General features: G+C 45.0%; 1 protein-coding gene across 7 annotated transcripts in view; it reads left to right on the forward strand.

Annotated features, from left to right (window-relative positions):
• Hr3 (nuclear hormone receptor 3 ROR-beta) overlaps window positions 1-27,777 on the forward strand; it is a 106,490-nt gene that overhangs the window by 70,547 nt on the left and 8,166 nt on the right. For 5 of the 7 annotated variants that reach the window (XM_076388298.1, XM_076388300.1, XM_076388296.1 and 2 more), the window contains exons 2-5: window positions 16,790-17,017; window positions 24,073-24,238; window positions 24,965-25,191; window positions 27,050-27,403. In XM_076388298.1, coding sequence (XP_076244413.1) covers window positions 16,790-17,017; window positions 24,073-24,238; window positions 24,965-25,191; window positions 27,050-27,403 — 975 coding nt within the window. The remainder of the gene's footprint in view (window positions 1-16,789; window positions 17,018-24,072; window positions 24,239-24,964; window positions 25,192-27,049; window positions 27,404-27,777) is intronic. The other 2 variants (XM_076388302.1, XM_076388303.1) reach the window with 1 other exon arrangement.

Here is a 27,777-nt window from a genome sequence, read left to right on the forward strand (position 1 = left end):
TCGAACGGGACTCGCGTTTGGTGAACGTCGGTGCCGCATTAAAATCAATATGCCGTAACATTAAATGACGGGCGCCGAGTGCAAAGTGGAAGGCTTATATGCACGTTCAAAAGCAGATAAATGCAGCCGACAAAGGTATCGTTAGACGAGATACGTAATCGAGACGAACGATTAATAACGCAACCCGTGGGTTTCCAATGATCATTAATATCGTTAACCAGGCAGGATAGTCGAACCCCGCGACGGTGTTCAAGGTGGCGCGATTCCTTTCAACGTTCCTGCGTCTCGAGAAGCGAGCACCATGCAAATCGAAATACCGCGCATATATGAGCCTTTCCTCCTACGAATGGCAACGACTCACTACCGATGTAACACCTAGATAAAACGATGCAGGGAACGAGTCTCTTATTAATTATGCCTTTTAATTCCTCGAGATAAGGCGCGAATAGCCTGTTCTCGTGTCGAAAGAACGACAACAGCATGATAGAATACCGAATGGCGAAGGGTCGAGAATGGTGAAGAACTGACAAGTCGAAGAAGAGGAATTATTTTCGAGATAATTATTCTTCGGCTCATCCCGAGGGGAAATTGAATTTTTCTTGCGGAACTTTCGGAATTGAACTTTTCTTGCGACACTTTTCAAATTGAATTTTTCTTGGTTTCGGTTGGCATCGGCGAGCCAGCGAGTCCTTGAAAAAAGTATTGCGAAAATGAATCTTGTCGATTCTTTTAGCGATAAAACCGAGTTCACACCCTCGGCAGAAAGGTAGCGAAATAGGGATGAGTGGTAGTCACGAATGCGCAACGCTTCAGTGACTCAGTTTCAAGTGCAGGCACACCGTACGTGCCTTTTCATATTTCACAAGTCCTCTCGGACCCTCCAATTTCCCTTGAATCACAAGCTGTACCTGGCACCGAATTTTTAAATTATCGCCGCATACTTCCTTCCCACTTCCTTTTACACGAATCTCTTAATTACGTATCGCACACTCGTGGAATTCTTTCCCAGCGTACATCCCGCAAATTATTCAGTTTTAATCAAACAAAAATACCCCGACGCTCCAGCCCCAACTTCCAACCGATTCGCTACAAGGAAGTCTAATTAAATAATTCGTTACCAAACAGCAGCCAACGTCAGATGAAATTTTCAACACTATACAAGCTCCCGTGTTATCTCCCCAACGCGCAGTCGCGTACGTTCTCTAATTAGCAATGCTCCTCGCAAGCTACTCAACTCCCATCAAACCGCGAGCCACGCCGACCAGCTGAAAGTTCAAACTACCGCTGTTCCAAGGTGGTCCCTCGAATGTCCTCAAATCTCCCTGTCGTCAAACTGCAAAGAACGCATTTTCTAATTAACAATCCCTCTCTCGCCTACTCTGATCCTCCATCAAATTAACACCCGCCGCCGTCGTCCCAGCCCTGTTCAATTCTCGTCGGGATACTCAAAAGGGAGTCTCATCGGGATCGGTGGAAAGGAGCTGGCGTCCGAGAGCTAGAGAAAAAGAGAAGGATTGTGGCGCGAACAGCGCGCGAGCGACGGCGAGTGCCGCGAGTAGCAGCGATGTAGGTCAACCGCGAGGCGACCGCGAGCGGCCCCGAGGGTCGCCGAGAATCGGCGAGAACGGCCGAGCGGCAATCACGTTGCGCGCATCTGGGTCACCGGCGTACTGGCGCATGCGCACTTCCCTACCTCGGTCGTTCACCGTTGACCAAGTTACTAACCTTCCGACACCCGGTCGCCAGTTAGATTCTCGTATTGACCGCTGGAAAAACGTTGACTTTTCCCGCGAGCAGAAACAGAAGCTCGGCCGAGCTTCTCGGCTCCCAAGAAGCTCGGGGAACTCAGCAGCGAGCGGCCAGGTGCAGGAGCGTTCGCCTTCGATCGCGGGCCGCGTTACCGTTCGGCTCGTGCAACGGTAACAGACGTTAACTCGCGATCGAATCGACGCTGGAAGATATAGCGCGGCTATTAGCCGCCGTTTATGGAATAGACGTTCGTAGACGGGCGTTGGTAAAATCGAAGCGCTCGGGGAGATAAGATCGTCTGGGAGACGGGAACTAAATTGTCGTACATGCTGTAAGGAGCTGGTGAGGTTGCATCTGGAAAAATTGTGGATCTCTGTGATTACGGTAGGTAGGACTGCCTGATTTCACGCGCACTTTCGGACGTGGCGTGTTATTGACTGGAGTGGTGATAATTATTAACTGAACTGAACAGAAAATTACTATTATCTCAAGTTGTGTCTCCATAGTGCAACTTTACCAGTTCTGTAACAGTACTCTGTTACAGTCCTTACGCGTTTTTCCTTCCTTGTTTCAGTGAGTCACCTGTCCCTGAGGATCGTGGATCTCTCAGTAGTAGTCCACACTGGTTGGCGTTACCTGCAGGGGATTATAAAACATAGTCTTGGCATCACTTATTTTGGAAAAAAGTATTTTAAAGAAAAATTCAGAATCTTTGTAATACATATTACTCTTGTCCCAGAAGTTCCTTGGAAAGTATTGTCCTTAATGCTTTCCAGGAGACTTCTCGCGAGACACAAATAGTACTTGTGCGACACGTTCTGCGGGAACTTAAGGTCCGGCTAGTTTTCGAATCCTAGAGGTCGCTGAGGTGCGCAGTCTGGCCGCGTGCAGCATGCCGCGAGGTAGGAACCTACGCGCATGTGGATCGATTCTTTCGGGTGAAACTAGAAACTGGTGGACCTCGAGATCTCGGGAAGTATCGATGAAACGTCGCGGCTGACAAGCCTGTCTCCTCGAATGAAACTTATCGAACAACGGAGGCTCGAATATGTTCGTCATACCCGTCAGCGACGGGATGCAAATGAATGTATGGGCAGCAGACGCGATAAATTCGCGCGCAACGCGGAGGTGCGATTTAGCCGCGGCAGACTGCGCGCGACGAAAATACATAATGAATGACGAGGGAGAAACGGAAGACAATGTTCAGCCGGTTGAATCGGCCGGCGAGTTTACGAGCTATTCGCGTCTGGCCCGGCCCAAATTCAAAAATCTTTTCGGGACAATCTTGGCAGCGCAGTCGGTGCCGTCGTTCGCGCGTTCGCTGTTAGTATACCCTGGTCGTCCATGTTGGCTTCTTGCAATGTCGCAAGCGTTGCTACATCTGAATTCGCTTAAGGAAACTGTAACGGTCATTCTTGTCTGCGACTCCTTCGCAGTTGCGCACTGCGTGGCCCCCAAGGGCCGTTTGCATCTCCCATTCCCGCGGCAAAGCATTACGTAATCCACGAGATCGGTCATCCTCGTGGATCGCGCTGCTCGCCTTCTATATCGCGTTGCATTTCGCCTCCGTGTATCTTTGGTCAGGGATGCAGTGGCGTAGGCGCCGAGAGGACGCGGATGGGAGGTGGCCGATGTCATTTGGAATAGGTTTCTCGTTTCCGTGGAGCTTTGGCCAGAGGTGCACGAGCGAGAGGAATGTTGACTCGAGGAGTTTGAGTGATAGATGTCCCTCTGTCGAAAACGATAGCTGAATCGGTGAGACGGGAAACAGCATAAATCACTGTTCAGTAGCTGTGTTGGTTTTGAATCCAGTTGTCGCAGTTATTTGTACATGAACAGCGTGATTTAAGTTTTAAAAGAAATTGATTACTGTTTCTGGTCCCAATGATTGGGTTACCTACTGTTGAGAAATGAGAATAGATGAATTTTAATAGCTGTTTCTTGTACAATAGAAGGATATTCATTATTATTCGTTATTGTGCGTTTTATTAATTATTAATGAGCTAGTTATGAAATGATGGCTTTTGTACGAACTACAAGAAATCTATTAAAAATATCTACTTCTCTCTTGAATTATGAAGTTGAACTTCCTCGAACTTGAAATTAAAGAAAAAACAGAATTCCATCATACAAATGGATTATAAAAGACTTGCAAAAAGCACGTTACATTACCGCAACATTGATCATCAATGAATTACATAACACATTAGTCAACAGATGATACTGTTTCTCAAATCCTATATTCTGCTCACAACAGCCAAGTTAAACTCCCGCTGCTTCCAACAGTAGTTCTTCCTTTTTGGTAGGCATCGTGCCATACACTCTCTTGCATATTGTATATCTTCAAGCAAAGATGTGGCTACATGCACGCATGCATTTATAACTAAAATTTTTGCGGTAGACCTGTCACGTGCTCAGTACACAATTCATACCTTAGGTTACAGGACTTACATGAATTTCCAACCTGCTGAATCATCGACTTCGATCTATCCGCGACACTACCAATCAAAGTCTCCCTCGTTACAAGTTTTTTTTTCTATCGCTGCAGCACCGCATTTCAAACAACACGTCGTCGTGCAGAGATAACAAACGATAGGGAAACGTTTTATCGGTAACCTCGATAGAATCTGGATGATGCGACCAGGCGAGGCGCGATCGTCCGCCAATCCTAATCCGCGACGCTGAAAAAACCTCGTCCATTCTTCGACGGTTCCGCGAACGCGTCGCGCGCGGCGGAAGGGCAAGGAAAGGGGGCGAAATATTAAAAGCTTGCACCGGCTCATAAGAACCTACCTCCATACTGATTATTCTATAGCCTGACCTACATTCATTCCGAGATTCACGCCGCTCGCGGCTCCCGACGACGACAAACGTGAGCTCGCTTCAGCGGCTGCACGCAACGCGGACAGAGCGAGAGGGAGCGATAAAAAGATATTCGGATAAACGGAGCGCAGCCAGGCCTCTACCCGAGTTTCAAATGAACGCAGATACATGCCATCCACTGTCACAGCCGAGACCCAGCGTCAAAAAGAACGCTCGGCACTTGGTGAATTTTCAGATCCGCGACTGTCGCATCGGGCACAGAGAAGCGAAACAATTCTAATTACAGTGCGTGGAAGATGAAAGTTTACCGCGTCGCCTCTTTTAAACGACGGAGGATTAAGTCACAGGTTACGTAACGCTGTTATTGTCTGGAAAGACTTAAAAGGGCTGGGAAAAGTCAGGCTTAAACAGTTGCGAAAAAACGCCAATCCTGGGTCTTGGAAAGAGGTTGTTACCTGCTGGTGAATATTTCGCAGATTGATGTGGAGATTAAGTTGAACATGCTGCAAAGTGTAGGATATTGGTTTATTATAATTCTTCAGTACGTGGTAGTTTGAAGAAAGTACCTGTTTCTCTAACAACGTGAATACAATGTTCCCTCCATATAAGTTCGTTAGTAATTTGCTGTGGTTAAGGATTTTACCGTTATTACTCACATCTTTGATAAGATTGAAGTGAGCTACCATAAAGATGAGTTGATCTAGAAACGTGTCTCTCGTTATATGGACTATGAACTCATATCGAAACACTACTTATCACCAATATTTTGTGAAAGTGCTGCATACAGTTAGGCGACACCCCAATAAATGTCTACACTTTTCTAGTCATTCCATTAAACAAAGGACTAAAAAATTCATCAGAACTTTCATCGTGAACACTACTCTTCAACTTTGTTCCTATCCCTATTTACTACATTCTCGAGAGTGTCAGAAGACAACTATTCGTTATGGGGAAAAGATGAACAGCCTTCCGTTAGAGTGTGTCGCGAGTAGACAACGCGAATTAACGCTGTCACCTGCTCGTTTCCTCGCTACGATGTCTGACACCATTTAGCAGGGCCGCAAGGGGGCAACAAAGTTCGTAGCTGGTCCCTAAGTGTCATGGAAATAAACATCAACTTCGGCCGAAGCAATTTGCGCGAAGACTCTGGACTTAACGGAGTTACGGCCGATCGATGCGGTTTCGACATTCTCGCGCTTCGCTCGTGTCTCCCGTAAAACACGCCGCGAGGATACGCCATCGTTCTTGCCAGAGTTCTGAATCACAGGATGGTAAATTCGCCCGACAGCTGATCACGGCGTGCTCGCGATTGGCTCACGGGCTCATCCTTCGCGATCCCCGAGTTCAGCCGATTTTTTACCATTTACGGCGCAGTCTTCGACCGGTACATAAACGGACATCGAGAGACATGTAACAGTCATGGTGTTTTTCTTTCTCTCTCTCCCTCGAGGGAATAATGCCGAATTATCCTGCAGCGGGAGAGCAAAAGTAAAAGGAACGAAACTGAAACAGGTTTGCATTGTAAAGAGGTCTTAACGCTCCCGTTATGTAACTCGGTGCCTCTCGACCGGAACTTTTCGGCAATGGAGAGTTTCCCTGAGAATTTTCATGAAATCGTAATGGTGTTTTTAAATTTTTGTAAATTAATTCGATGCAATTGGATTTGTTTGTGTCTAATTATTACTTTGAATTCACATTAGTAGGTCTTTTAAATGAAAGGCCTGTGCTTACGTAATGTATGATATTACGTGGTCCATTAAAAAAGTTGAACTTTTTTCTTAAAAAATACCAAATCACTCTACATACGTAATATGTACGTAAGTTGGTAGATTTAACATCATTTCTCAAAGTTGTTAACTAGACATGTTGACTAGATTCACTTTGGACTCGGAATTTTGAAACAGCTTGTACAATGTTAACAATTAATCCGACGCCTCGCGAGATGAGTTTCAATCAATTAGAAGGCTTCAAGATAGGAAAACACTGATTCGGATCTCTAAATTATATAACGTTATTGATTACCGTTACTTGTCTCTTACAAAACGCAAATTCTCCAATGCACTGCCATCTCGCCATGTACCTCGCATATTTGCAATCTACCCACTACGAAGCAAATTCTTGACGCGAAATTCAAAATTCCTCCCACGTCACTGTGCCATTGTATCACCTCTCTCGACTTACCTACCATGAAAACAGGTTCCAAAGTCATATTCAAAAATTTTGCAACTCAGTCTACCTCCAATAGCGCCAAATCACTGATCTACGCATTCAATTCTCTTATCTGCAATCAAAGTCTCAGACACAGTCCCAAGTCAAGTTCTACATCAGCTCACCTTTCACAGACCCTTGTTCCATGCTAACTTCAACAATAATATAATATTCATTCCGTCAACCAGCAGCAAGAATCCCTCTCGTCAGCGTCGAAAGCGCGTGCATCCGTCTTCTCTTCGGCTTTTCCTCAACGCAGCGTACGTGCATTCTCCAGTCGCTTACGACCTCTTATCGAGTACCAAGCGTCCCTTATCGGCTCCAGCTATCGGGCCATTTCATCGTGTAAATTCCAGCACGGCAACGACGCCGTAGGCTGCGAAGCGCTGGAACGGAGCGCGCGAGCAGGAGACATATCGCCGGGACGATTATTTATTTGCGAAACGTATTTATAGAGTATTACGCGGCGCAGGTTGGCAACCTCGTGCACGGTTATGCAATAAACGAGAGAAGGAGCGAAAGGGACACACGGGAGAGGGGGAGGACGAGCGAGGGAACGGCTTGAAGTGAGAGGAGACGATGCTCGGGGGCCGCGGGGGCAGAGAGACAATAATACGGTGGCGTGAGAGGGGCGGTAGGAGATAGAGAAGGATGGGGAGCTAGGCTGACGATGGTGGGGGCGGTTGTGGAGAGGTGGGGAGGGCCTCGCGCGTGTCCGAGAGAAAGAACGAACCTCTGAAGGAGTTATTCGGACAAGGGGAGGGGTGTGGGAGGGAGGAGGTGGAAGGGGGTGAAGAAGAGGTACAATGAAGGGGAAGGGTAGAAAGGGACGATGAGTGTTCGGAAGTGGGGAGAGGGAAGATGTATAAGAGAAGGCAATAACTTCAAAATTCATGTCGGGGGAGAGGGCCAAATGGAGTGGCGCATGAAGGGTGAGGTTTCTGGAAAAAATGCCTCGTTGTATGTCTGTGTGCCTCGTCGAGGTGAAGGAGAGAGGATGAGGAAGGACGATGCGTGATGATGTTGCCGATCAGCCAGCTAAGGACGAATAAAAAAATGCTTCGTGTCATTCGGCACACGCGACATTTGAAAATGTATCTTTTCGAATGGTAAACACGGTCATCGGTGCTCGAGCTTCCGAAGCATCGACCGTGTCAACAGACACGATGAGCGATGAAAAATGCAATAGCGCGTGGAAAAGAGCCGAGCGTTGAATCAAAATCCTTTCAATGGGCACCGGCGTGGATTGCATTAAGTGCATTATGCACGGGACAAAAATGAAAGTGACCTTGACACGGATGCCTAAGGCGTACGCCGATCGTAGAATCGCATTAACGCTGAATATAAATTAAAACCAATTGTTACGCGCCGTTGTGGCAATACCCCCTAGGATGCAATAGTTCAATTGGAAAAGAAATTGTGAAACGTGGGGAGCTATGGTTCCTATAATAGAAGGTGCTGCATTCTCTAGATGCAACGGAGAAAAAAAGTTGATCATAGAAATGCCTGACCAAGGTTACTTAAAATTCATTTCAGAACTCGAGAAACTTGTTATATATTTCACTCTAAACTATAATGTAATCTTTCCTCTTCCTTCTTTATACAGCATGGTCGCACAGTTTCTAGAAAACTAAATAACAAAATAACAAAGTTCCATAACACCAGAACTTCTCGTACACAATTTCTTCGTTCGCAATCCCTCGCTAACTTTCGAAACCATCAGATCTGCGAACTGAATGAACAGAGATCAGCGTTAAAATGCATTATAATGCCCACCATACGCCAAACATATTTCAACCGCGACGGTTGTAATATTTCACGAAGCTACCCATTGGGCCGAATATAATTCAATAGGGGAAAGGCATGCCCATAAACGCGGCGTCTTTATCCTCATCGAATTATGCCGGCAATAAAACGCTACGCGGCGCTCGTTAGTCGGGAGAGCTGCTCGTAAAAAAATCCCCGCCTGTTATCGAAAGGAATCTCTAATTTCATTATCCCCCGTCGGCCGAATCCTTTATGTCGTCGCGCAAGCTGCTACTCAATCAAAGTTGGGGGAGTCGTAAACGGCGGGAGTAAACGGAAAACCATCGTGGTTCTTTAATTAGTCGCGGCTGGCGCGGTTCGTCCACGGAGACGAACTTTCCGGGGCGACAGTTTCCGAGCGCGTCGTCGCAGGGAAACACGATACGCACGTGTATTTAGAAGAGCCGGCTGCCCTTAACGAGCCCGCGCTAATAAAGTTAACGCGCACGGAGATCGGAAAGCGCGCCTTACGCGCTCGCGCGTTTCCGTGACCGCTCGGAGTTGCGCAGTCGACGATCGTGGCGGCTCGGCTGAGGTCGGCAGCGCTCGCATTGCGCGGGTGGAAGGGGCGCCGCTGGCGGGCGGGGAGGGGAGAGCGAAGGGTGAGGCATCATCGGCGGAGGCGCGCACAGTTCAGTGACCCGACGCAGAGCGTCATTCGAAGGTGGGGGGTGCGGGGAGTTCTGACATATTGTGAGATGCCAACCCGCTAACGCCGGTCCCCGAAAAACACATCTCTCTCTCTCTTCTTCCTTTCTAACACTCCTCTCTCTGTCTCTCCCTAAACTCCCCCCCTTTTTCTGCTTCCGTCTTTTTTTATCTCCCTCTCCCCCTCGCCTATCTGCCACCAACTCCTCGGTGCCTTTTTTCCCTCGGTTACTCCCGCTATTCTCCCCCCTCCTCCCTCTTTTTTTCTATCTCCGTCGCTATATCTCTGCCCCTACTTTTCTTTGTTTCCCTGCCCCGCCCCCTCCTCCATTAGTTTTTCCATCCTCCTCTGTCCGCTTATCTCTCTCTCCCTTTGTTCGTCTCCTTTCTCTCGCAGCGACTCGCGCTCCGAGGTTCATCAAACCCCCGAAAATATTCATGCGGCAGACGGTCGCGGAGTTTCCGCGAGTTTTCGCGACCTGGCCCGAGGCAGGAAGCTGTCGCGCGCGCGGTGCAACGGCGGTCGAGGAGGCGCGGGCGCCGCGTGTGTCGCGGTTCGCACGGGCGTCGTGCACGCGCGCGTCGCTGTCGGCCGAGGAGGAGACAGCCGAAATCGCCGCGGAGGAAGGAAACGCGGCGGTGCGTCCGTGTGCGGCTGCCTACGTGTGAGCGCGCGCGCGCGCGAGCGAGCGACCCGCGCGGACACGTGTGCGTGAGTGCGTGCGTGCGTGCGCGCGCCAGTGGTCCCGCTCGGCCGACGAGTACGTTCGCCTCCGTCGTTCCTCCGGCGCGCTTCCACCAGCATTTTCCTCGTTTGGCCCTCTTCGCTTCTTTCTCCGCTGTCCACGCTCCTTTCTCCCCTTTCGCACCTTTCACCCGTCCGCGGGCAGCATTTCACGTCCGTTCCAGCCACTCGCGTCCTCGCCTCTCCTCGGCCGCGCCGCGGCCCGTGTCGACTCGCGTCTCGGAATTCGACGAGCCTCGCCGAAACTGTGGGTGTTTTCGTGGTGGCCGAGCGGGAGGCAGAGGACGATGGTGCGCCGCCGTCGACGCGTTGTCGAACGGACGGGCAGGCTGTGTCGCTCGGACGCGGCATTCCGTGCGCGCGAGTGTTCAGTGCAGCCAACAAAGTGATCATCGCTGGCTGGAAAGGCTCCAGGTGGAAAACGTGCGACCCGAGCTCCCCGACCTCCGTGTGCGACCGTGCACACGCGCGTGCGTGAGTGCGTGTGCAGGCTCGTCTTGTGCGTGTGCAACGTTTCGCTTTACATGCGGCGCTTGCGCGGCCGCTACGCGACGACTCGCGCGCGCGCGCGCCTACTCGCGCTTGTGGAACGTTTCTGTCGCGGTGAAAACGATTGGCTATTTGTGAACGTGTCCACGGGTTCATCTCGCAGCACGGGATGATCGAGAAACGTCTTCCGGTGGCGGAGCAGCCGCGACGAGGCCAGCGGATCGGATTGGGTTTCGGTTATGGTAAATGGTGACGAAAGTTGACAACACCGTCGCGCTAATAGGCAACACGAGGAAGACAGGCGGCCGCTTATCGACGTCATTGAACGATAGATGCCGCGAGATAGCGGATTCGACGATTACGCGACACGCTCTGACAATTGGATATTGCTTCTCCTGGTGTTCGACGCGTTGCGACGCGTTCCTTGTTTCACTTCGTTACGCTGGAAGTTTCTCTCGATTGGTATTCCGTGCCGTGCCATCGGCATCCCAAGCCACTTGCGTTCTCGATTTTTACGCGGCGGGACGCGGGAGTGCGTCTGCTCGCTGTGGCCGGACCTGTGGAAACCACTTTCTACTGAATTTTGCGCGAGACGTGTTCAATTCGCCACTCTCGAACATCTTGAATACTTGTAATTTGATCGGATCTAAAGATTCTTCTAACCACTTCCTTTAGTTAACACGTGAGCTTGTTATTCTATATTTCATAATCTCGAAGCTGCATTTATCTTTATTAGCGCTGATTTTAATCGAATTGTCGCAAATTATGGTAGATACCAAGTGTCAGTGTAGAACATCGGTTCCATTTGTCCGATAGCATCGATCGTCAGATATCTATCAGCGCAGAGTTACGCAAAGTTCGAATTCGCTTGGGAATATTGAAACGTAATATCCACCTCTCGTCGTCTTCTCCAATAATTTCGTTCGGTCGTAACTCAATCGACATGAAAATGTAATTCCAGTCGTAACATCTTCCACATCCGTCCATGCGCGACTTCCTAACGTCCATCTTATGCCCTTCGAGTTTCGCAGCTCGACTATTTCGATCGTTTTAAGAAACTTGTTTGTCTCAAGTTTCATTGGGAGTCACGGGCCATCGAAGTATCCTAAATTAGAAACTTTTAGGGCTTGAGCGTTGATAGATATATATAATAGCCTCTTCAAACGTCGCGTTTCATTTATTTCAATCTCCCCCCTCCCTCTTTTCTCCTCAGTCATAAAATCTTATGACCCGCCAGCTCGTCTCTCTTTCTCTGTACATCGCTTTAAGGTCCTCTTCCCTCGCCTCGAGTTATCTCAAATGGAACCAGTTCAGAGGCGAACGGTACAAGGAAGTAGTTCAAATTTCGTTATTTCCGGATATATTAGCCGCGGCGGGTTGCAAAGCAGACCTACGCTACTAAAATCTTCAGAATGACTGGCTTCAAAGAGGCCACGGTACCATGGGGCTCCGGTTTCGAGAATTCTGCTTGCCGTGTTCTTTTGCTTTGCTCAATTTACTTTACTTCGTCTGGAAAACCTTAAGGCAACCACTCGAAGGAAGTAATGATGAGCTAGGTGATTAACTGGTTTTGACGTTGTTGGCTTCGATGGTACTTCGCCGCTACCCTGTTCGATTTATTTATCCTTGGTGTAGAATCTTTTACAGCGACGAGTTTGAAGTAGAACTCGATACACAACAACGAGTTGTTATTTGGATAGGAGAGAGGGTTTAGACCTTTGATTGCTGTTTGCAGATACAGGTGTTTTAGTGGTTAGGGCAGGTTATGCATTAAACGCTTGGTGGCATCGGTGTGTATAGTTAACCGATACAGTTGCAGGATTTCTGCACGAGTGTGAAATGTGGCACGGGTAAAGTAGTTGATCCACCACACTCAAAGAGTTAATTTGGGTGTTACTTGTGGGCTTTACGAGTTTCGATGATTGGGTTTCGAATTGGTTTCAATTTACTTTTCACGATACATTCCAATCTAATATTCGTAACAAATTTCAATGTTTTTCACTGATCCAAGAAACTTGTAGCGAATTCTAGTGAGATAAATAAGAGATTTTTATGTAAATGAACATCTGTTTACGAGAAAGTTTTCACGGAAGACCGAGTGACGTTGAGCGATATTTCGTAACTGTTTATCTATTTCTGTCGTACAATCTGATGCTGGACACTCGAACCGAACTCTAAACCTCGATTTACTAATTCTGACAACTCCCCAGTGTCTAATCTTTCAATATCTTTTGCTTGGTAGTCAGAGACGTTCGTGAATACAGTTCTAACTTTCGTCCATACGAGCAAGTGGAAAATGCTAACATTGTCTGTGGATTTACACAGAAGACTCTGAATATCTGGATAATTTTCAGTTATTAAAACTCCTGAAATTAAGAAGTTTCGCAGTTTAATAAACACTCGAAGTTAGTCTATATTATACACTCCGAGTGTCACAGAAATAAATGACCAAGCTTTGCGAACTTTGAGAATCACGAATTGTCTTAAGTCCCTCTACTTTAATATACAGATTCCTTGTTATTTAATAAATTGTAATGGTGATTAATCTTCTTTGTTACTACTAGAATTGGAGCATATAATACTCCTAAATTCTATGATTACGAAATAAAATTGTATAAATTGCATTTTCAAAACATTGCTTTCTAAGTCTTAATTAAAATCTCTAAGACAAAATTTGTATTTGTTAGCAGAACACTGAATCGGAGGACTTTTTCTTTTTAAAAAGAGAATAATATCAAAACACGTAATACAGAATTATAGAAATCCATAACTTTGCCTTTGAATATTAATATTTCATTTTAGAATCATTAATCAATCCAAATCATCTGCAAGAGTAGCTTACTTAAGAATATGAAACAACAACATCCTCAATTTCTCAAAAGATATAATATTACAGCAAATAGAATACCCACATAATAAAGTGAAAGCAAAAGCAGTACGCTAAGGAAAATGTAGCGTTTCCAGGACTCCGATTACTAGATCCTCTCCCATTTCAGGAGAGAGAATGAAATCCGTCAAAGTCTGCCCATTTATTTCTGAGCCACCCAGTGTTCGCTGCGAATAGAGAGCGTAGTGTGGGCGTCCAGTCGGACAAAGCACGGCCACGTCGCAAAGTGGCTTCGATTTCGGTAGTTCCGGGTATAGGAGGCCCCAGCGTTGCACTCCGCTCGAGGCAACGGCGTGACACACGTCAAAGATGCGAGCGTGCCGGGTGACTGTACTCTGGGTTCATCGTTCTCGGTTATGTAATGTTCGACCGTATGGTGCAAGCGCCTCGACGCTACTCGTGGCGCTAGAGTTGTCGGACGAGAGAGGCACGATACACAGACACAGAGGGCCGCACCGAATCCTCCTCGCTCCAATACAGTAGCCCTCTCTGTGCGGTGCACAGACACAGCCCTGCCGCGCGCTGGCGACGCGCGCGAGCACGTCGTTCTCGCTCGGGCAGCTCTCGTCTCTCTGTTTTTTCGTCTCTCTTGTAGGCTCGTCGTCTCTATCGCGCTCTCCCGCACCCTCTGACTTCTCTCTCGCTTTAGCGCCCTCGCAGCGCGATATAGACGCCGCATTACCGAGCTGAGAACGAAAATAGAGGGCAACGTGAGCCACTGCAGCAGCCGCATTTCTTCTCTTTCTATCCCCTTCGGTTGATGTTTCCTCGGACTTCTTTCCTCGTCCCCACCGCCGCAACGCGTTCGTTTCCACGCGTTTCCCGACGTTTCACGGCCTCCCTTCGCCCCCAGGGTGGATTATTTTGATTGGTACCCGCCACGCTGGATCGTCCATCGAGACTCTGCTCCTGGGAGGGGAGGAGGAAGGTTGGTGATCGATGAGCGACGGGGTTTAAGCCGAGGCACGGAATTTGTCGCGTGCTTTCCACGAGACGATGATACCGCCGCGCTGGGCATAAGCCCCAGCGGGATTGATTTAGGGTTGCTTCCTAGGGATTGGGGTGTATTCTTGGTCGAAATCCAGGTTATGGGGTGTATAAATAAGCTTGCTTGGAGATTGTTTCGGGGGGGATTGAAATCTGGATTCTTTGCTCTGGGTGCTGGTCTTCTTTTGCCTTATCTTTTTCGTTAGTTATTTAACGTATGGGTAGTAGAGAGTTGTTATTGATTCTTGTTTTCTGGAAGATGAAAGATTAAACAACTTATTTAAAGAGTACGGAGGTTTCTGGTTTCCTTAGGTATAAAGAAGAGGTTAATTGCATGGTTGCTAGGTTGCTACATATAGCTACTACATACTTGTATTATAGTTGAAAAAAGATGAGCTGGCATACTCTTCCTTTAAGTACAGCTAGATATAAATAGTTGGTTTAAGATAAGAAGTTACTGCATATGCAGAGGGGTGGTGACCTTTCTTTGCAGATTTTCTAAAGAAGTCTCAGTATTCTTGGAATCATTTTTTTCATTTGACTTCATCCTTGTTTGTGAAAAGACTAACTCTAGTTGCTAGAGTAATATTGTAACCTGACCTCAGAAACAAGTTCCTTATATTCTCTAAGTACCTACTTGCCTCGAGGTTGTAAACTTGTAGCAAGACAATACTCTATAAAAGAAGCTAGCCTGTAAGAATCTGCATTCAAGCAGCCTTCTCGAATAATCAAGAATCAGTGTGTTCCTACTAATTGTACTAGTTCTACTAGTAGTTAGTACCTGTACCAACTTGATACTACTAGTAGTGCTAACTCCATTTCTACCATTTAGCATATTCAAACGCAAGCATCCAGTGTCTTCTATTTGATAAATAATCTTGTGATCGATGGAACAGTGTTTTGGACTAACCTACCCCTTAACTGACCTGAAGAACTGTCTAAAATTATTTTCAACGAATGACTCTTACGATTTTTTTATTAGTAATATAAGAAACAATAGTGTGACTTGAATCGTGACAAGTGGGTGACGAATGACTAGAGAGTCATTGTAAGGGTAAAGAACCACCGCAATGTGTTCCAAGCATGAGTTGTTAGTGAATTTTAAATGAAACGCGACCGCGTGGACCGTAAATGGAGGGAAGTCTCTCGACATTCGGTGGGCCAAGTTGGGGGGCGGACAGTACCAGCCCTCAGCCACCGGAAACGACGAGGACAAGGGTGCCTATGCAGATTCCAAGTCCAGAGAACACTCTGTTGGATGATCGAAGGATCCAAGTCAATTCTATACGAGGTACTCGGTGGCGTAATACCCTTGATAAATATTTGTAATTATCGTGTCTGTAGTTGTAATGTAGACCTCCGAAAATGGAGAACTTTATGCAATTGTTTTTGTTACTAAAATACAAATTATGGTCGTTCCGAAGAGAAAAGTAAGTTTAAGGGGAACATTGAGCTCCATTTCCTTGCAACGAGTCAGTATAATTTGTGAGTCTAGTAAATTATACAGTATGGAAATTTCAGCACATCAAAGGTGTCTTTATGTCATATTTATGGCGTTAACCGAGCTTCGCCTCTTCCTAGCCTTGATTTTCCAGCTGGAACGTCGGCGAATTTATCGTGCCGTTATCGCAGCACATTAAGTGATACGAAATCTCTGGTGAGACTAGCAGACAGTTGATGATGCATTTAAACGCAGCCACGGTTGCATTGCACTAGGACCCAGCGTCTAGTATTGTCTCCCAATCGAAAGGTTATCCATAAATATACTATGGTATGATGAACTTTGACGAGCCAGGAATAAAGCGTCAGTGTGTAAAACATCGGACGATTCGTATTTCCTTCTTGATACGCGTTGCTATCGCGAAATGATGAAACGGTAAACAAATGCTCGTCTTCACGAAAACGGACATTGGCCTGATCTAAAAATAACCGCGACTGATATTTTATTACGAAAATCAAAACCATACGCCCCGAAGGAATAGTCAACAGTTACGTCAGAAATGTTAGAAATTCAATGCCATCAATTTGTAATACTGCAACCAATTTTGTCGCGTGCTATTTTCACTGCACGTTTAACCTGGTTTCTGCTATCAGACGTATGCGATTAATGCGATTATCTGTTATGAATCCCCAAATTGAAATCGATAGCGAAAGTATTGCGAATCTCTTGAAACAAGAGTAGCTTATAAGTACCACTTCGAGTATCATTATCGATCAATTTGTTGCTAACAAAAAGTGAAAGTGGTTAAGCATCCCATGCAATTTTGAAGGACCTTAACTGGCAACCTTCCATTATCCTATCAGCTGAATCTCTTAATACAAATACGACTATAATTTCCCTTCACTCGGTTGCAAGCAAGGTAGCCACATTTTCGATGCAATCGAGAACGATTACGGTGTTGGCTGAACATATTTGACTAACAGAGTTTGTCTCTTTGTGCTTTCAGCCCAGATCGAAATAATCCCGTGCAAGGTGTGCGGCGACAAAAGCAGCGGCGTCCATTATGGCGTGATCACCTGCGAGGGCTGCAAAGGCTTCTTCAGGCGGTCCCAGTCGTCGGTCGTCAACTATCAATGTCCACGGAACAAGAATTGCGTGGTCGACCGTGTAAACAGAAACCGGTGCCAGTACTGTCGGTTGCAAAAGTGCCTACGCCTCGGCATGTCCAGAGATGGTGAGTGCACATTACCGATTATCGTAGCCTCCTGTTTCTTGCGCTCCGCGGTACCCAAGGTTGCGAGGATTTACATTAAGTTAGCGTCTAATGAGCAGCATAATCGACATGGTTGAGCAACGATCGTCGCTCTGTGGGCAATCGACTGGTAGACGACTAACGAATCGGACAAATATAATCTGTGTTCAATGTGACTTGCCTATGGCGAAGTTGGGACCCTGGTACAAGTCATAGATTATGTATTCTTATGAGAGGTATTAGGAATTCAAGTTGCGCTTTACCTTAGCAAAGTATCGGGTTTAGAACCTTTCAGATATTCAAACTATTAAGTATTCATACACATAAATTTTTACATTTTCAAATATTCATAACTTCAAATTTTCAAATTCTTTTTATAACGAAGCCAGAAGCAGTAACTTTAATTATAAATATTTCGTAAATTACCACTCATACACCGAAAAAATATTCAGCTGAAGTTATTGAAGACTCTTGTAGAATTTACAATACTGTAACAAGCTCGAGTTTAACAGAATCAGTAAGAGTCGACTTTGTAAATTTAATAATGCTACTTTTACCGAAGTCAAGCTACTTTTGTAAATTTTACAAAGGTCCCAAACAGGTCCTACAAAAGTGTACCCTGTTTAAATCTACTTAGGAAACTTTTGCAAGGTCTGTATGACCACTCTTTTTATGTACTACTCTTACCCTCGTAAAAGTGGATCAAAATTCTACAAACTGTCAGTCACTCATTAAAAATTGCGCATTATGATTAGAGACCCCCTTAGAATCTTTTCCAACCCCTAAAGAAGCTTTACTCTCAGCTTCGTAGAACTCGAAAAAAGTAGTCAACCTTTTGCTCTCGATTTAGTCTGCTAGATTAGCAGGAACTGGCGAGCAATCGCAAGTGTCGCGTTAGTAGGTCTTACCAGTAGTGCAGCCACTCGCGATACGAGAAAAAATTTCTTTGTTTCGAGCATTATCGCGCGTTAAGTTACACGACACGTAAGCCCGTTCCCTCTTTGCTGTACACGTACTTCTGCACTGGTACACGACGGTACACGACACCGAGGCAAAAGTACGGTCCACTGGAGCAACCGATCGACATGTCCCGTGAACGGGCGCGTTCGCGAAAATTGAACGAGCACTCGCGTCGCCCGCGTTCGCTCCTCGTCGAGGAGCAAAATCGATGCGAAGACTCGAGAGGCGTTGTCAATGGGGTTCATTGAGAGTGTCGCGTGGAACGCGATCGTATCGCGCGCTCTCTGTTTCGGGTGATCAGTTTAGCAAATTTACACTGGTACGCATCGCCATGACTACGTGTCACTCGTAAACAGCCGATTCAGAGCGGTTTCGCGCGGTAGATCAGATACACGGGGATAGCGGCGGCCACGCGTGCCGCTCGGGGTGCACGACCCTTTATCGGAGGCTGTCCAGCCCTCCTCTCCCGACCCGACCCCTCTCTGCCCCCGACACCTCCGCACGATATCTCTCTCTCTCTCTCTTTCTCTCTCGTTCCTCTCGATACGGCTAGACCTCTTACCGCGTTGCTACACCTTATCGGGCCGAGCCACGGCCTGTCTTGGACACGTTAACGACATTCGTGCGCAAGCATCCAGGCCTGACTTTCTCAACTGACAGGTAGCTTTTGGTACTCCATGCGTGGAAAAATTCGTGATGGAGATGTAGAGATTGAGGGAACTGGGGCTGTCTTTAGAAATGGTTGCGAAGGTGTCAGGAGTTTGTTGAAGGTAGATGATTGTAAAATTCAAATCTACGATTTTCCTTTGGGACGTGCTTTTTAATAGAAAAATGTTCCCTTATGTACTGTTTCCAGTCGAAAGTTGGCAATTGTTGCATGTCTGTTTTTAGTGAAGTTAGGTAATTGGTTCTTTCAATGTTTTATGGTTCTGTATGTTGGTTCATGAGACAAGAAAGTTACTCACTTGAAGAGAGTGATGTTCAGATATCTAATATTTCATGAAAATTGTTTCTCAATCATTGCATAAGAATTTCTCATTTTCTTCTTCACAAATGTTATAGTGAATAATATTTTCTCTTAGATCTTGCGTCAATATTCAAAAGCAACATCAAAGAGCATCAAAAATGAAAATCGTTCCTAAAACCATGTCTCAAAACTAGTTCATGGTTCAGAGTCAATTCTAAACTTGCTTCAAGGTTCACTATCAAGGGAACTCGGACAGTCTCCTATCACTGAAAACCTGAATCGTCTTTCGCGATCCTCTTCTCGATTCAACTTTTGCTTGTTTTAATATATGCACTATCCTTGATGAAAGTATTTAACACATATGATTGTGAAAAAGAGGATTGTCTTTGAAGTGTCTGCGGCCAAGTAGAGAAACGTGTACACACGAGTAGAGTGTTTCTGACTCTGTTACGTCGGCTGGTTTTCGCGAGTGCTTGTAAACTTTTTTAATGAACACTCAGCTAGATTTCAGGTTTCTGCTTGTCAGATAAATGCCGCGTTTGATAAGTAGTAGCCGAAATGCAGGACGCTGCGGTCGGGGCTGAATGAAACCGCGGCTGTGTTTGATATACGTGGAAATGAATTTCGTCGACGATGTGAATCACTTTCTCTTGAATTAAACCTTTGTCGCAAAGGGATGTTAAAACAGATGATTCTAAATAACTGGCACTACAGGAAATTCTATCTTTGTGTTATACTTAGAGCGGTGGGGTGATAAGGATAGACTTTCCAAGGTAAGGGAGCAGTTTCGTTGGATCAGTTTCACAAGGTTCTGAAATATCTTAATCGTACAAGTTGCTTGTTCGATAATCGTCCGCATGCTTACCCATCGTTTGCAAGTACTCGATAAGAATCCAGTCCTCTTCTTATTCGACTGCTTCCTCCTCTAATCGGCGGTTTAAAATAACATTTATCACTGGAGTGATCTGGCAGCTTCGCTGCGTGCTAAACGGATATTAAATTTCTGTTGTGGAATTTTATACGCACGTTTTTCAAATATTCTACCGTTTCTCGTTTTAATTGCTATTTATAAATCACAGAAAATCGTGGTTTTAGTCAGTTGGGAACACCACGTGTCGCGATGAAAATGCAGCGCGTCATCTTTCTGGGATCATTGACATCGAATCGTTTAACCAGTGCGTGAGAAGCGGACGATATCGGCTATCAATTTATCCACAACGGCTGTTCTGCTCTCAAGTTCAGTGAAAGGGTGCATTCTATTTTTTAAGATAAATTCTCCGTGGAAGTATCATAATCATTTACTATTTAAGATTCTCCTTCTTACAAAAATGTTTTTGGATATATTTACGCTGTGATATATCAAGTTTACATACCTATCTATTAGCATTTGTGTCGTAATTTTTATGTGTTTTTCTATCCAATAAATTTCTTTCACAACCGAGAGAGAATCATGCAGCAAACAGTTAAAAGTTAAAACAACTTTAACAACCCCTCTGTCGATCAAACTCGGGCTCCCTGATTTCAAAGTCAACATTCCCACGCAGCTCTTCACCCGCGGGTCTTCAAATACAAAAATACTCTTTTAAAATCCAACTGTTGTAGAGGAATCTTCGCTAAGAGGTCATTGACGCTTGTTTCATTCAATGCCAACGTTGACACAGACGGGATTTCTGGAAAAGTAACCTTCTAAAAAGAGATGAGTCTAGACGCATGTTTTTTTGGGATAAACTCGTATTTAAGAAGCAGAAATCTAGTGTTAATAATTACTAATATTTAATCATATCTATCTTGATCCTCTTGGTTCGTCTCAGTGAATTAATAGAATTCAATTTAACACTCCAATAACAGTCATTATTTGAATATTAGGAAGTTTATGGAATGTGGTAGCTAAAGCTTCTTCTTATTCCAGTAATGGATTTAATTATTTGTCTTGATTGAGTAAATTCAGTACTTTACTCACAATCAGATTATGAAGATTATGAAGATTGAAAACATTAAGTTGATAAATATGTATAATAGATGAACTACATGTACTAAATTTGTAAGTTCTATCGTTCTTACCATTCATTGTGAACATTAATCCTCATTACGTTTCCAATTTCCACTATTGTCAAAAATCCAGTTCCTGACCACTTAAGAGAAAGAACGATGGTTTTCCTAATGTACTCCTCAAAAAACTAACCCCGTACAAAACATGTTTTATTATTCATATAAATCTATGTGTCATCATTTGTTACTGAGAAAACTTCAAAAATAATAATAATTAAATCATAATTTAGTTCATAACATAAAATATGTAAAGGGAGCAATAGCTGACCACTTAAATTACACTTCGCTACCAGCTATCTAAATTCACCTATAAATATTAAAATAGGTAACAATTATTGACTAACATTTTGTAACAAATGTCTCTCAAAATAAACCGCACACATCTTTCGAAATACTAAACTGACCAGGAATCAAGTTCCGATCAGCAACTGGGTCCTTAACGGTGCATCCATTTCTCCATCATCTCGTAACAGGTTGAACAAAAAAGCTTCCACATCAACCCTTCCCAACCCCCCAGCCTCCCGTCCGTCCCCACTCAGGCGGTCGCGGCGGTCGATCCCAGCGATCGAGCACGCACTCCGAAAAGCGTCAACATCGCTTCCGGAAACGCGTTTCAATCTCGCCGCCACGAATCCCGAGCAAAGTGGACCAGAGTGCGCGGCGCAACACGCGCGTGACTTCACGCACATGCGATGCAATCACGTTGCATCGCGGGTGGCGGTGGGAGGGAGGAGAAGGGTGTTAAGCCCTCTCTGGCGGGCGCGGGACAGAGACAGAGTAGGAGACGGTTCGTCGGAGCGTTCGGGGGACTCGGGGCGAAAGGGAGAGACACGCGCGACGTCAGCTGCCAGCTGAACCGCTATCGGGATCGTACAGCGAACGAGAGAGAAGCTCGGACCGAACGAAGAGGTAGAAGCGGAGGGTGATCGACCGAACGTGGCTGACGAGCGACGAGGAGGGCAGAGGATCGTCGGGGACCGACGGAAACAGACGGATAGCACGAAGAGCGGGAATGGAGAGGGAGTGAGAGAGGGAGTGAGAGAGGGAGAGAGACGACAACAGGAAGAGTGCGCGCGCTCGCGCCACCGGTAGCACACGATGCACTTTCTGCCGAGCGTGTGCGCGAGCGAGTGCACGCAGAGGCGAGCCGACTCCCCTTATCAACGAGCGCAAATGCTCCAAGACGGTGCCTGGCCCGTGAGAAGCGACGAGATTATCGCTGACGGATCTACGGGAAGGATTTGTTCCGTGAAACGATCGCGACGCTTCTGTGCTACCCCTGCCGAGGGGTCGCGATCTGGACGATCGTCTTCTTCATGGAATCCGGCTTAATCCTTTGGGAAAGAGTGGAGTACATCAGCTGGGGATCGCTTGCGCTGGATGTACAGCGTGTTTCAAGGGGTTTCGTGTCGTCCGTTTGCTGGGACGGTGACGAGAGTAGTTGGAGTAAATGGATAGCCTTGGGGAAATGGGTTCGATATTTTCTGTAGTTCGGGATTTTTAGTTGGAGACTATTTTGAAATGGAGGAACTTTTTTAGAGTTTAGATTTTGGGTTTTGGGGTGTCTAGTATTGTGGGAATTATTTATTATAGTGCAGGCTTTTGTTGTATATGTAATAGATGATTTTTTAGATGAGTTGCTCAGTTAGTAAATTGATGATGGTATTCAAATAATAATAATTATTGTAAAAATATTAGTAAACAGTAACAGAGAAAATTAATGTAATATAAAATAAAAAGAATAAATGATAATAAAAAATGAAGGAAAACGAGGGGAAAATGATAATGAAAAATAAAGCGAGATAAATCTTCCTGATAACTAAAAATACTCGTGACAAGTACCTATATTATACAAAGATAAAACCATAATACTGTTGGGAGGGGACTATTTTCAACCTATTGATCCCTCGATTAAAATACGAAACCTTATAAATGATACCATTTATTATGTAATGCACTGCCTATTACCATATGTATGAATGAATAATAACAGTCCATTGTCTGAAAACATTTTCTATAGCACAATTGAAAAACGTTCCTTCGATTTTATGTAGTACCCATTATGCTCAAGCTTATCTATAGCTAACAGTATCACTCATTTCCAGAGAAAATACATTGTCATTAAAACAGAAAGTGAAATTCAGAAAACTGTGGAAAAGTATAAAAGCCGTGTTAAGCAAATACGAAGTTACCGATTCCTAAATAGTCAAACTTCTAGCGACAAAATTTTCAGCGCACACTGGAACTTTCAGCAATGAAATTACTTAACACGTTTCAAGGCAAGCGGCTGGATCCCACTTGCTCGCGGAGTTGAATCAAATTTTTCGAGGAATCCGAAGTTCCAGTGACAACAGCTCGGAGGGGGCGCGTCTGAACTCGCGAATGAACTTGAGAAACTGGAGAACACGGAAGAAAAAGGAAGAGGGGAACGATTCAGGTTCTAGCGGTTGTTGAACGCTCACGTGACGTAGTGTGTCGCGCGCGCGCGGCTGCATGCGTCGCAAGTGTTCGCGATGCAGTGACGTCACTCGGATGGGTGGGTGCATCTGAGCAAGGCGATAACGACGACGAGGCTCGAGATGCAAAGAACTTCCGCATTCTTCGAATCAGAACGTTTCTTTGGGACGTCGTCGACGTCGGGGCGCTCGAAACGAGCGGGGCACTCGTGCTTCGACCCCCATTCACCTCGTTCTTTCCCGACTTCGTCGGGTCGATACTCGTTCGTCGCGTGTCAATTAACCCAGATGCAACGATCAGTTGATCCATCAATAGATAAAGCGATCTTTGTAACATTCGAAGCCATCGACTTCGAGTCGAATCGATTTCTTATTCTACCGTAATACGTTTCTCGAGAGAACTGCATTAATTTGGTAATTATAGATTACGGAAATTATGATGGTAGATAATTAATCGGGAGCGCGATCCCAGTGGTCAATTAAGCGCAGGCCACTCGATAAATATTGCAAAGTAACTTTCACTTGTTTGTCCTCGCGATAAGATTACCGAGTTTCGGCGACACGTGCGTGCGAGTTGTTATAATAAGTTACGATCTCTTTTGCAGCCGTTAAATTTGGGCGCATGTCGAAGAAGCAGCGGGAGAAGGTCGAGGACGAAGTTAGGTTCCATAGGGCACAAATGAGAGCGGCCTCGGAGACGGCGCCTGACAGCAGTGTGTTTGAACATCAGACCCCAAGCAGTTCGGATCAGCACCACCCTTACAATGGAGGGTAAGTGGTTTGGATCTTTATTGACAAAATAGTGTAGAGTTTAATGGAGTTTAGTTGAGTTTAGTGTGAAAAATAAAATAATGGTGTATTCGCTGTTTCACATGGGATAATACAAATAACGGAGAATTATCATTTTTTAAATGATAAACATGTGTAAAGTTCCATGTTATATAAACTTCCAAGAAATTTGAAGAAAATTGTTAACCATACATTCTCTCAGAATGTGTCTATCAGAAGAAATACTGTTGATTCAGACACTGTTCGATAATGTTAGTCATACTGATAATATTGAACCACGCTGACGGCACATTGTGCTGTATAACAAAGGAGCGTCCACATATTTATTAAACCGTGAGGCATACGCATCATAAATGAAACATATTGTAGCGAAATTGTGTTGTTCACTGTTCGTAATTGAACAAAAGATAACAGTCCTCTAAAAAGAAGTAATAGTATCTACAAAAAGGATCGTGAATATTATGAGCTCATTTCTGATTATTTTTTATTCATATTCTAAACTCAATATTCAACATACTCGTAAATATGTATCTACATGAACATACACGTATATAAGAACACGATTTTTCTACAACTCCAAACAAAGCATAATACGAACGACATGATATGGGTAGTCAGATTACATCCAGCAGTAGATAAGTGAATTTAAAATATACAAGGAAGTAATCAAGAGCAATCCTCTGATCATGCTTCGGTGTCTTCACTCAGGTACACGTATGGCGGTAGTGAATACGCTTCTCCCGGTCCAGGAACAGGCGGATCCGGTTATTACAATCATCAAGCAATGACGAACTACGAGCTTAGCGCCGATTACGTCGACAGCACGACGACCTACGACCCGCGACCGACGCAGACGCAGGTCGCGGACACTGTCGCACCTGACACACCTTCCACTGTCACCGCGACTGGGGTACTTCCCAGCGTGGTCACCACGGGTGAGTATACACTGTTAGAACGCATTTTATTAGACATTTCGAGGAAAAAATTCAAGACATCGCCATTGCTTTCGGTTTCCACTTTATCTCTTGGTGAAGGGGCTTCGATGCATTACCTTAGTACCATTTTGCCGGGGTGTAGCGTCAATGAAGTCGCTGAATAACTGATTTGATCTTTCATTATGAGAATCTAACGTGCCAAGTGGAGTAAATATTCTGTCTTAAGTATTATTTTAGAAGCTTTAAAGAAAAATTGAGTAGGATGTTTAGTGAAGAAGAAAAATATAGCAAAAATTTGTAAAGTTCTTAGCAAACCACTTGGCAGGTGGATTACGCATAAAATAATCACGCTTCCTGTTTAATTTACCTCTCCTCTGGTGAAAATCCTTCCTTGCTTTGACATAGTCCGATGGTATAACAAATTGAAGGTTCTCCTGGTTCTCCTACTACATATTACACATTGTTTACAAGAACATAAATAACGTATCAACATTTTCCGTCGTATCCTTGACGAAAATACGACAGTAACAACAGTAATGTGCTGACAGATGTTACCAGCTTTATTCGTAGTAACGGAAGCATTTTAATTCGCCTAAAGAAAATAGAAGTTTCTTTATTTCATTGGAAAGCAAGAAAAGTAGGAAGCATTCATTTAAGTTTCTCTTTAACAGTATTGTATTGAAACGAATAAACTTGTTAAAAATAGAGGGAATTTCGTGCTCTAAAATAATCGCATATAAAGTCAGCAACACTCTCAAACTTCTCGCTACGTATATTTTCGATTTTGATTAAATGGAATATGAAGTTACCCCGAGTGGCAGATGAAGCTGCAGCAGTGCCAAGTCCGGAGTTTATAGTTCCATTAAAGTTTATTGTTAGCGAAAGAGCGGTAACAAGATGTCAATCGATGAACAACCAGCGCCAAGTAGTACTGGTCCCTTTCAGCGCCACGCGGCTGATACAATTACGGTGTTTATCACTGCCAGTTGACTGCGCGTCGTGCATTCGGTGAATGATATTGATACTCTCTAGCTTGAAGTAACATTAACAATCATAAAGATACGATTGAGTTGCCGTTTGAGGAGTGTGCTGATGTTGCGACAAACGCTCCTTTTGGAAAAGAACATTAAATAAATGTTCTAAAATAATGGAAGCGTTGTTGGGAAAACACTGAATTATTTGGATCAAAAAGTTTTAGAATACTAGAATTTGCTTATACTAATATTGATATTGACAATGGTGATGGTACTCTGTGGGAAAAGACACACAATAGGTATTCGACTGTAAAAGTACAATATATTAGTATGTTAACAAAAAGAAATTAGATGGTCTCTATATATATTTTAGTTTCTTTTCAATTTTTGGTAGAAAAATGCGTTCTTTTATGTAATTCATTATTAATAGATACATCAACTAACAAATTTAGTTCACAGTTTTATTTTGAAATATTCATACAACACGATAAACAATTTATGTACACAGAGATGCTACTAATTTCAACTCCAAAGACTTTCGTAACTTTCATTCGAGACCTTATAACGATTGGAAACTAGAATCCTCAGACCATTGGAAGCCCTTCAATAATATTCCAATTTCGAACAGACAGACCTTTCTTCGTCGTCCAAACAGACAAACTATTAAATCAAATTGCCGTTTCTTATTCCGATTCCAAAGATTTCCCAACTTTGCCTCGAATCCTCCACCGGACCAAGCAAATCCCACCCCCTCTGTCCACTCGACCAGAGAACACGAAGTTACATTCTGAAAACGCGAACACTCGCCGAGCGAAGACAAGCGAAAAACAAATCGAGATCGACGAAAGCACGGATCGAGTGAACTCTGACTTTTCGCATACCAGGGAAGTCGCTGTCTGCCTCGACGACCGGAAGCAGCACGGGGGGTGGTGGTGGAGGTAGTAGCGGAGGCGGTGGAGGCGGTGGTGGCGGTGGTAACGGTGGTGGATCCGGTGGTGGTGGCTCGGGTGGTGGAGGGAGCGGTTCTGGCACCGCTGGTGGTGCGGCTGGTGGCGGTGGTGGTGGTGCCGGTTCCCTGAGCGGGGGTGGAATCGTTGCTGTGAAGCAAGAGACCACCGTCGAACTCGCCAGCCTGGGCCACGGCTCGTACACGATGGTCGACTCGACGACCTTTCTGAGCGGTCAGCAACAGAGGGTCAGCAATCCATCCGAGGACGACGAAGTGCCGAGTCTGCCCAGTATGTCCCATGCGAGATGTGAGGTTACGTTTGTGTCCCTTTGCATGGGCATGCAGCGCGCTTTTCACTTTTTTTTTATTTCATTTCTATCGTCGAACGACGAGCGAGCTCTGTCTTCTCGAGGATCTGTTTTTTCTCATCGCTAACGATGGGAGAGCACGTTTACTCTGGGAGGGGGTCTGAGAGCGTGGATATCAAGGGTAGTGAGGGTTCTTTGAGCCACTTTCAAGGAAGATTGTTGATTTGTCTATAACGCTTTGGACTGTTTTAAAACTACTTAGGGTATTGTATTACATATGGAAAATTGTGTGGAAAAATTCTTTTTTAATTCAAGGTGAATTACTTGGTAGGATAATCTTTTTTTAGTCTTCTGT

The sequence above is a fragment of the Calliopsis andreniformis genome, chromosome 12 (assembly GCF_051401765.1).
Source record: "Calliopsis andreniformis isolate RMS-2024a chromosome 12, iyCalAndr_principal, whole genome shotgun sequence".
NCBI lineage: Eukaryota > Metazoa > Arthropoda > Insecta > Hymenoptera > Andrenidae > Calliopsis > Calliopsis andreniformis.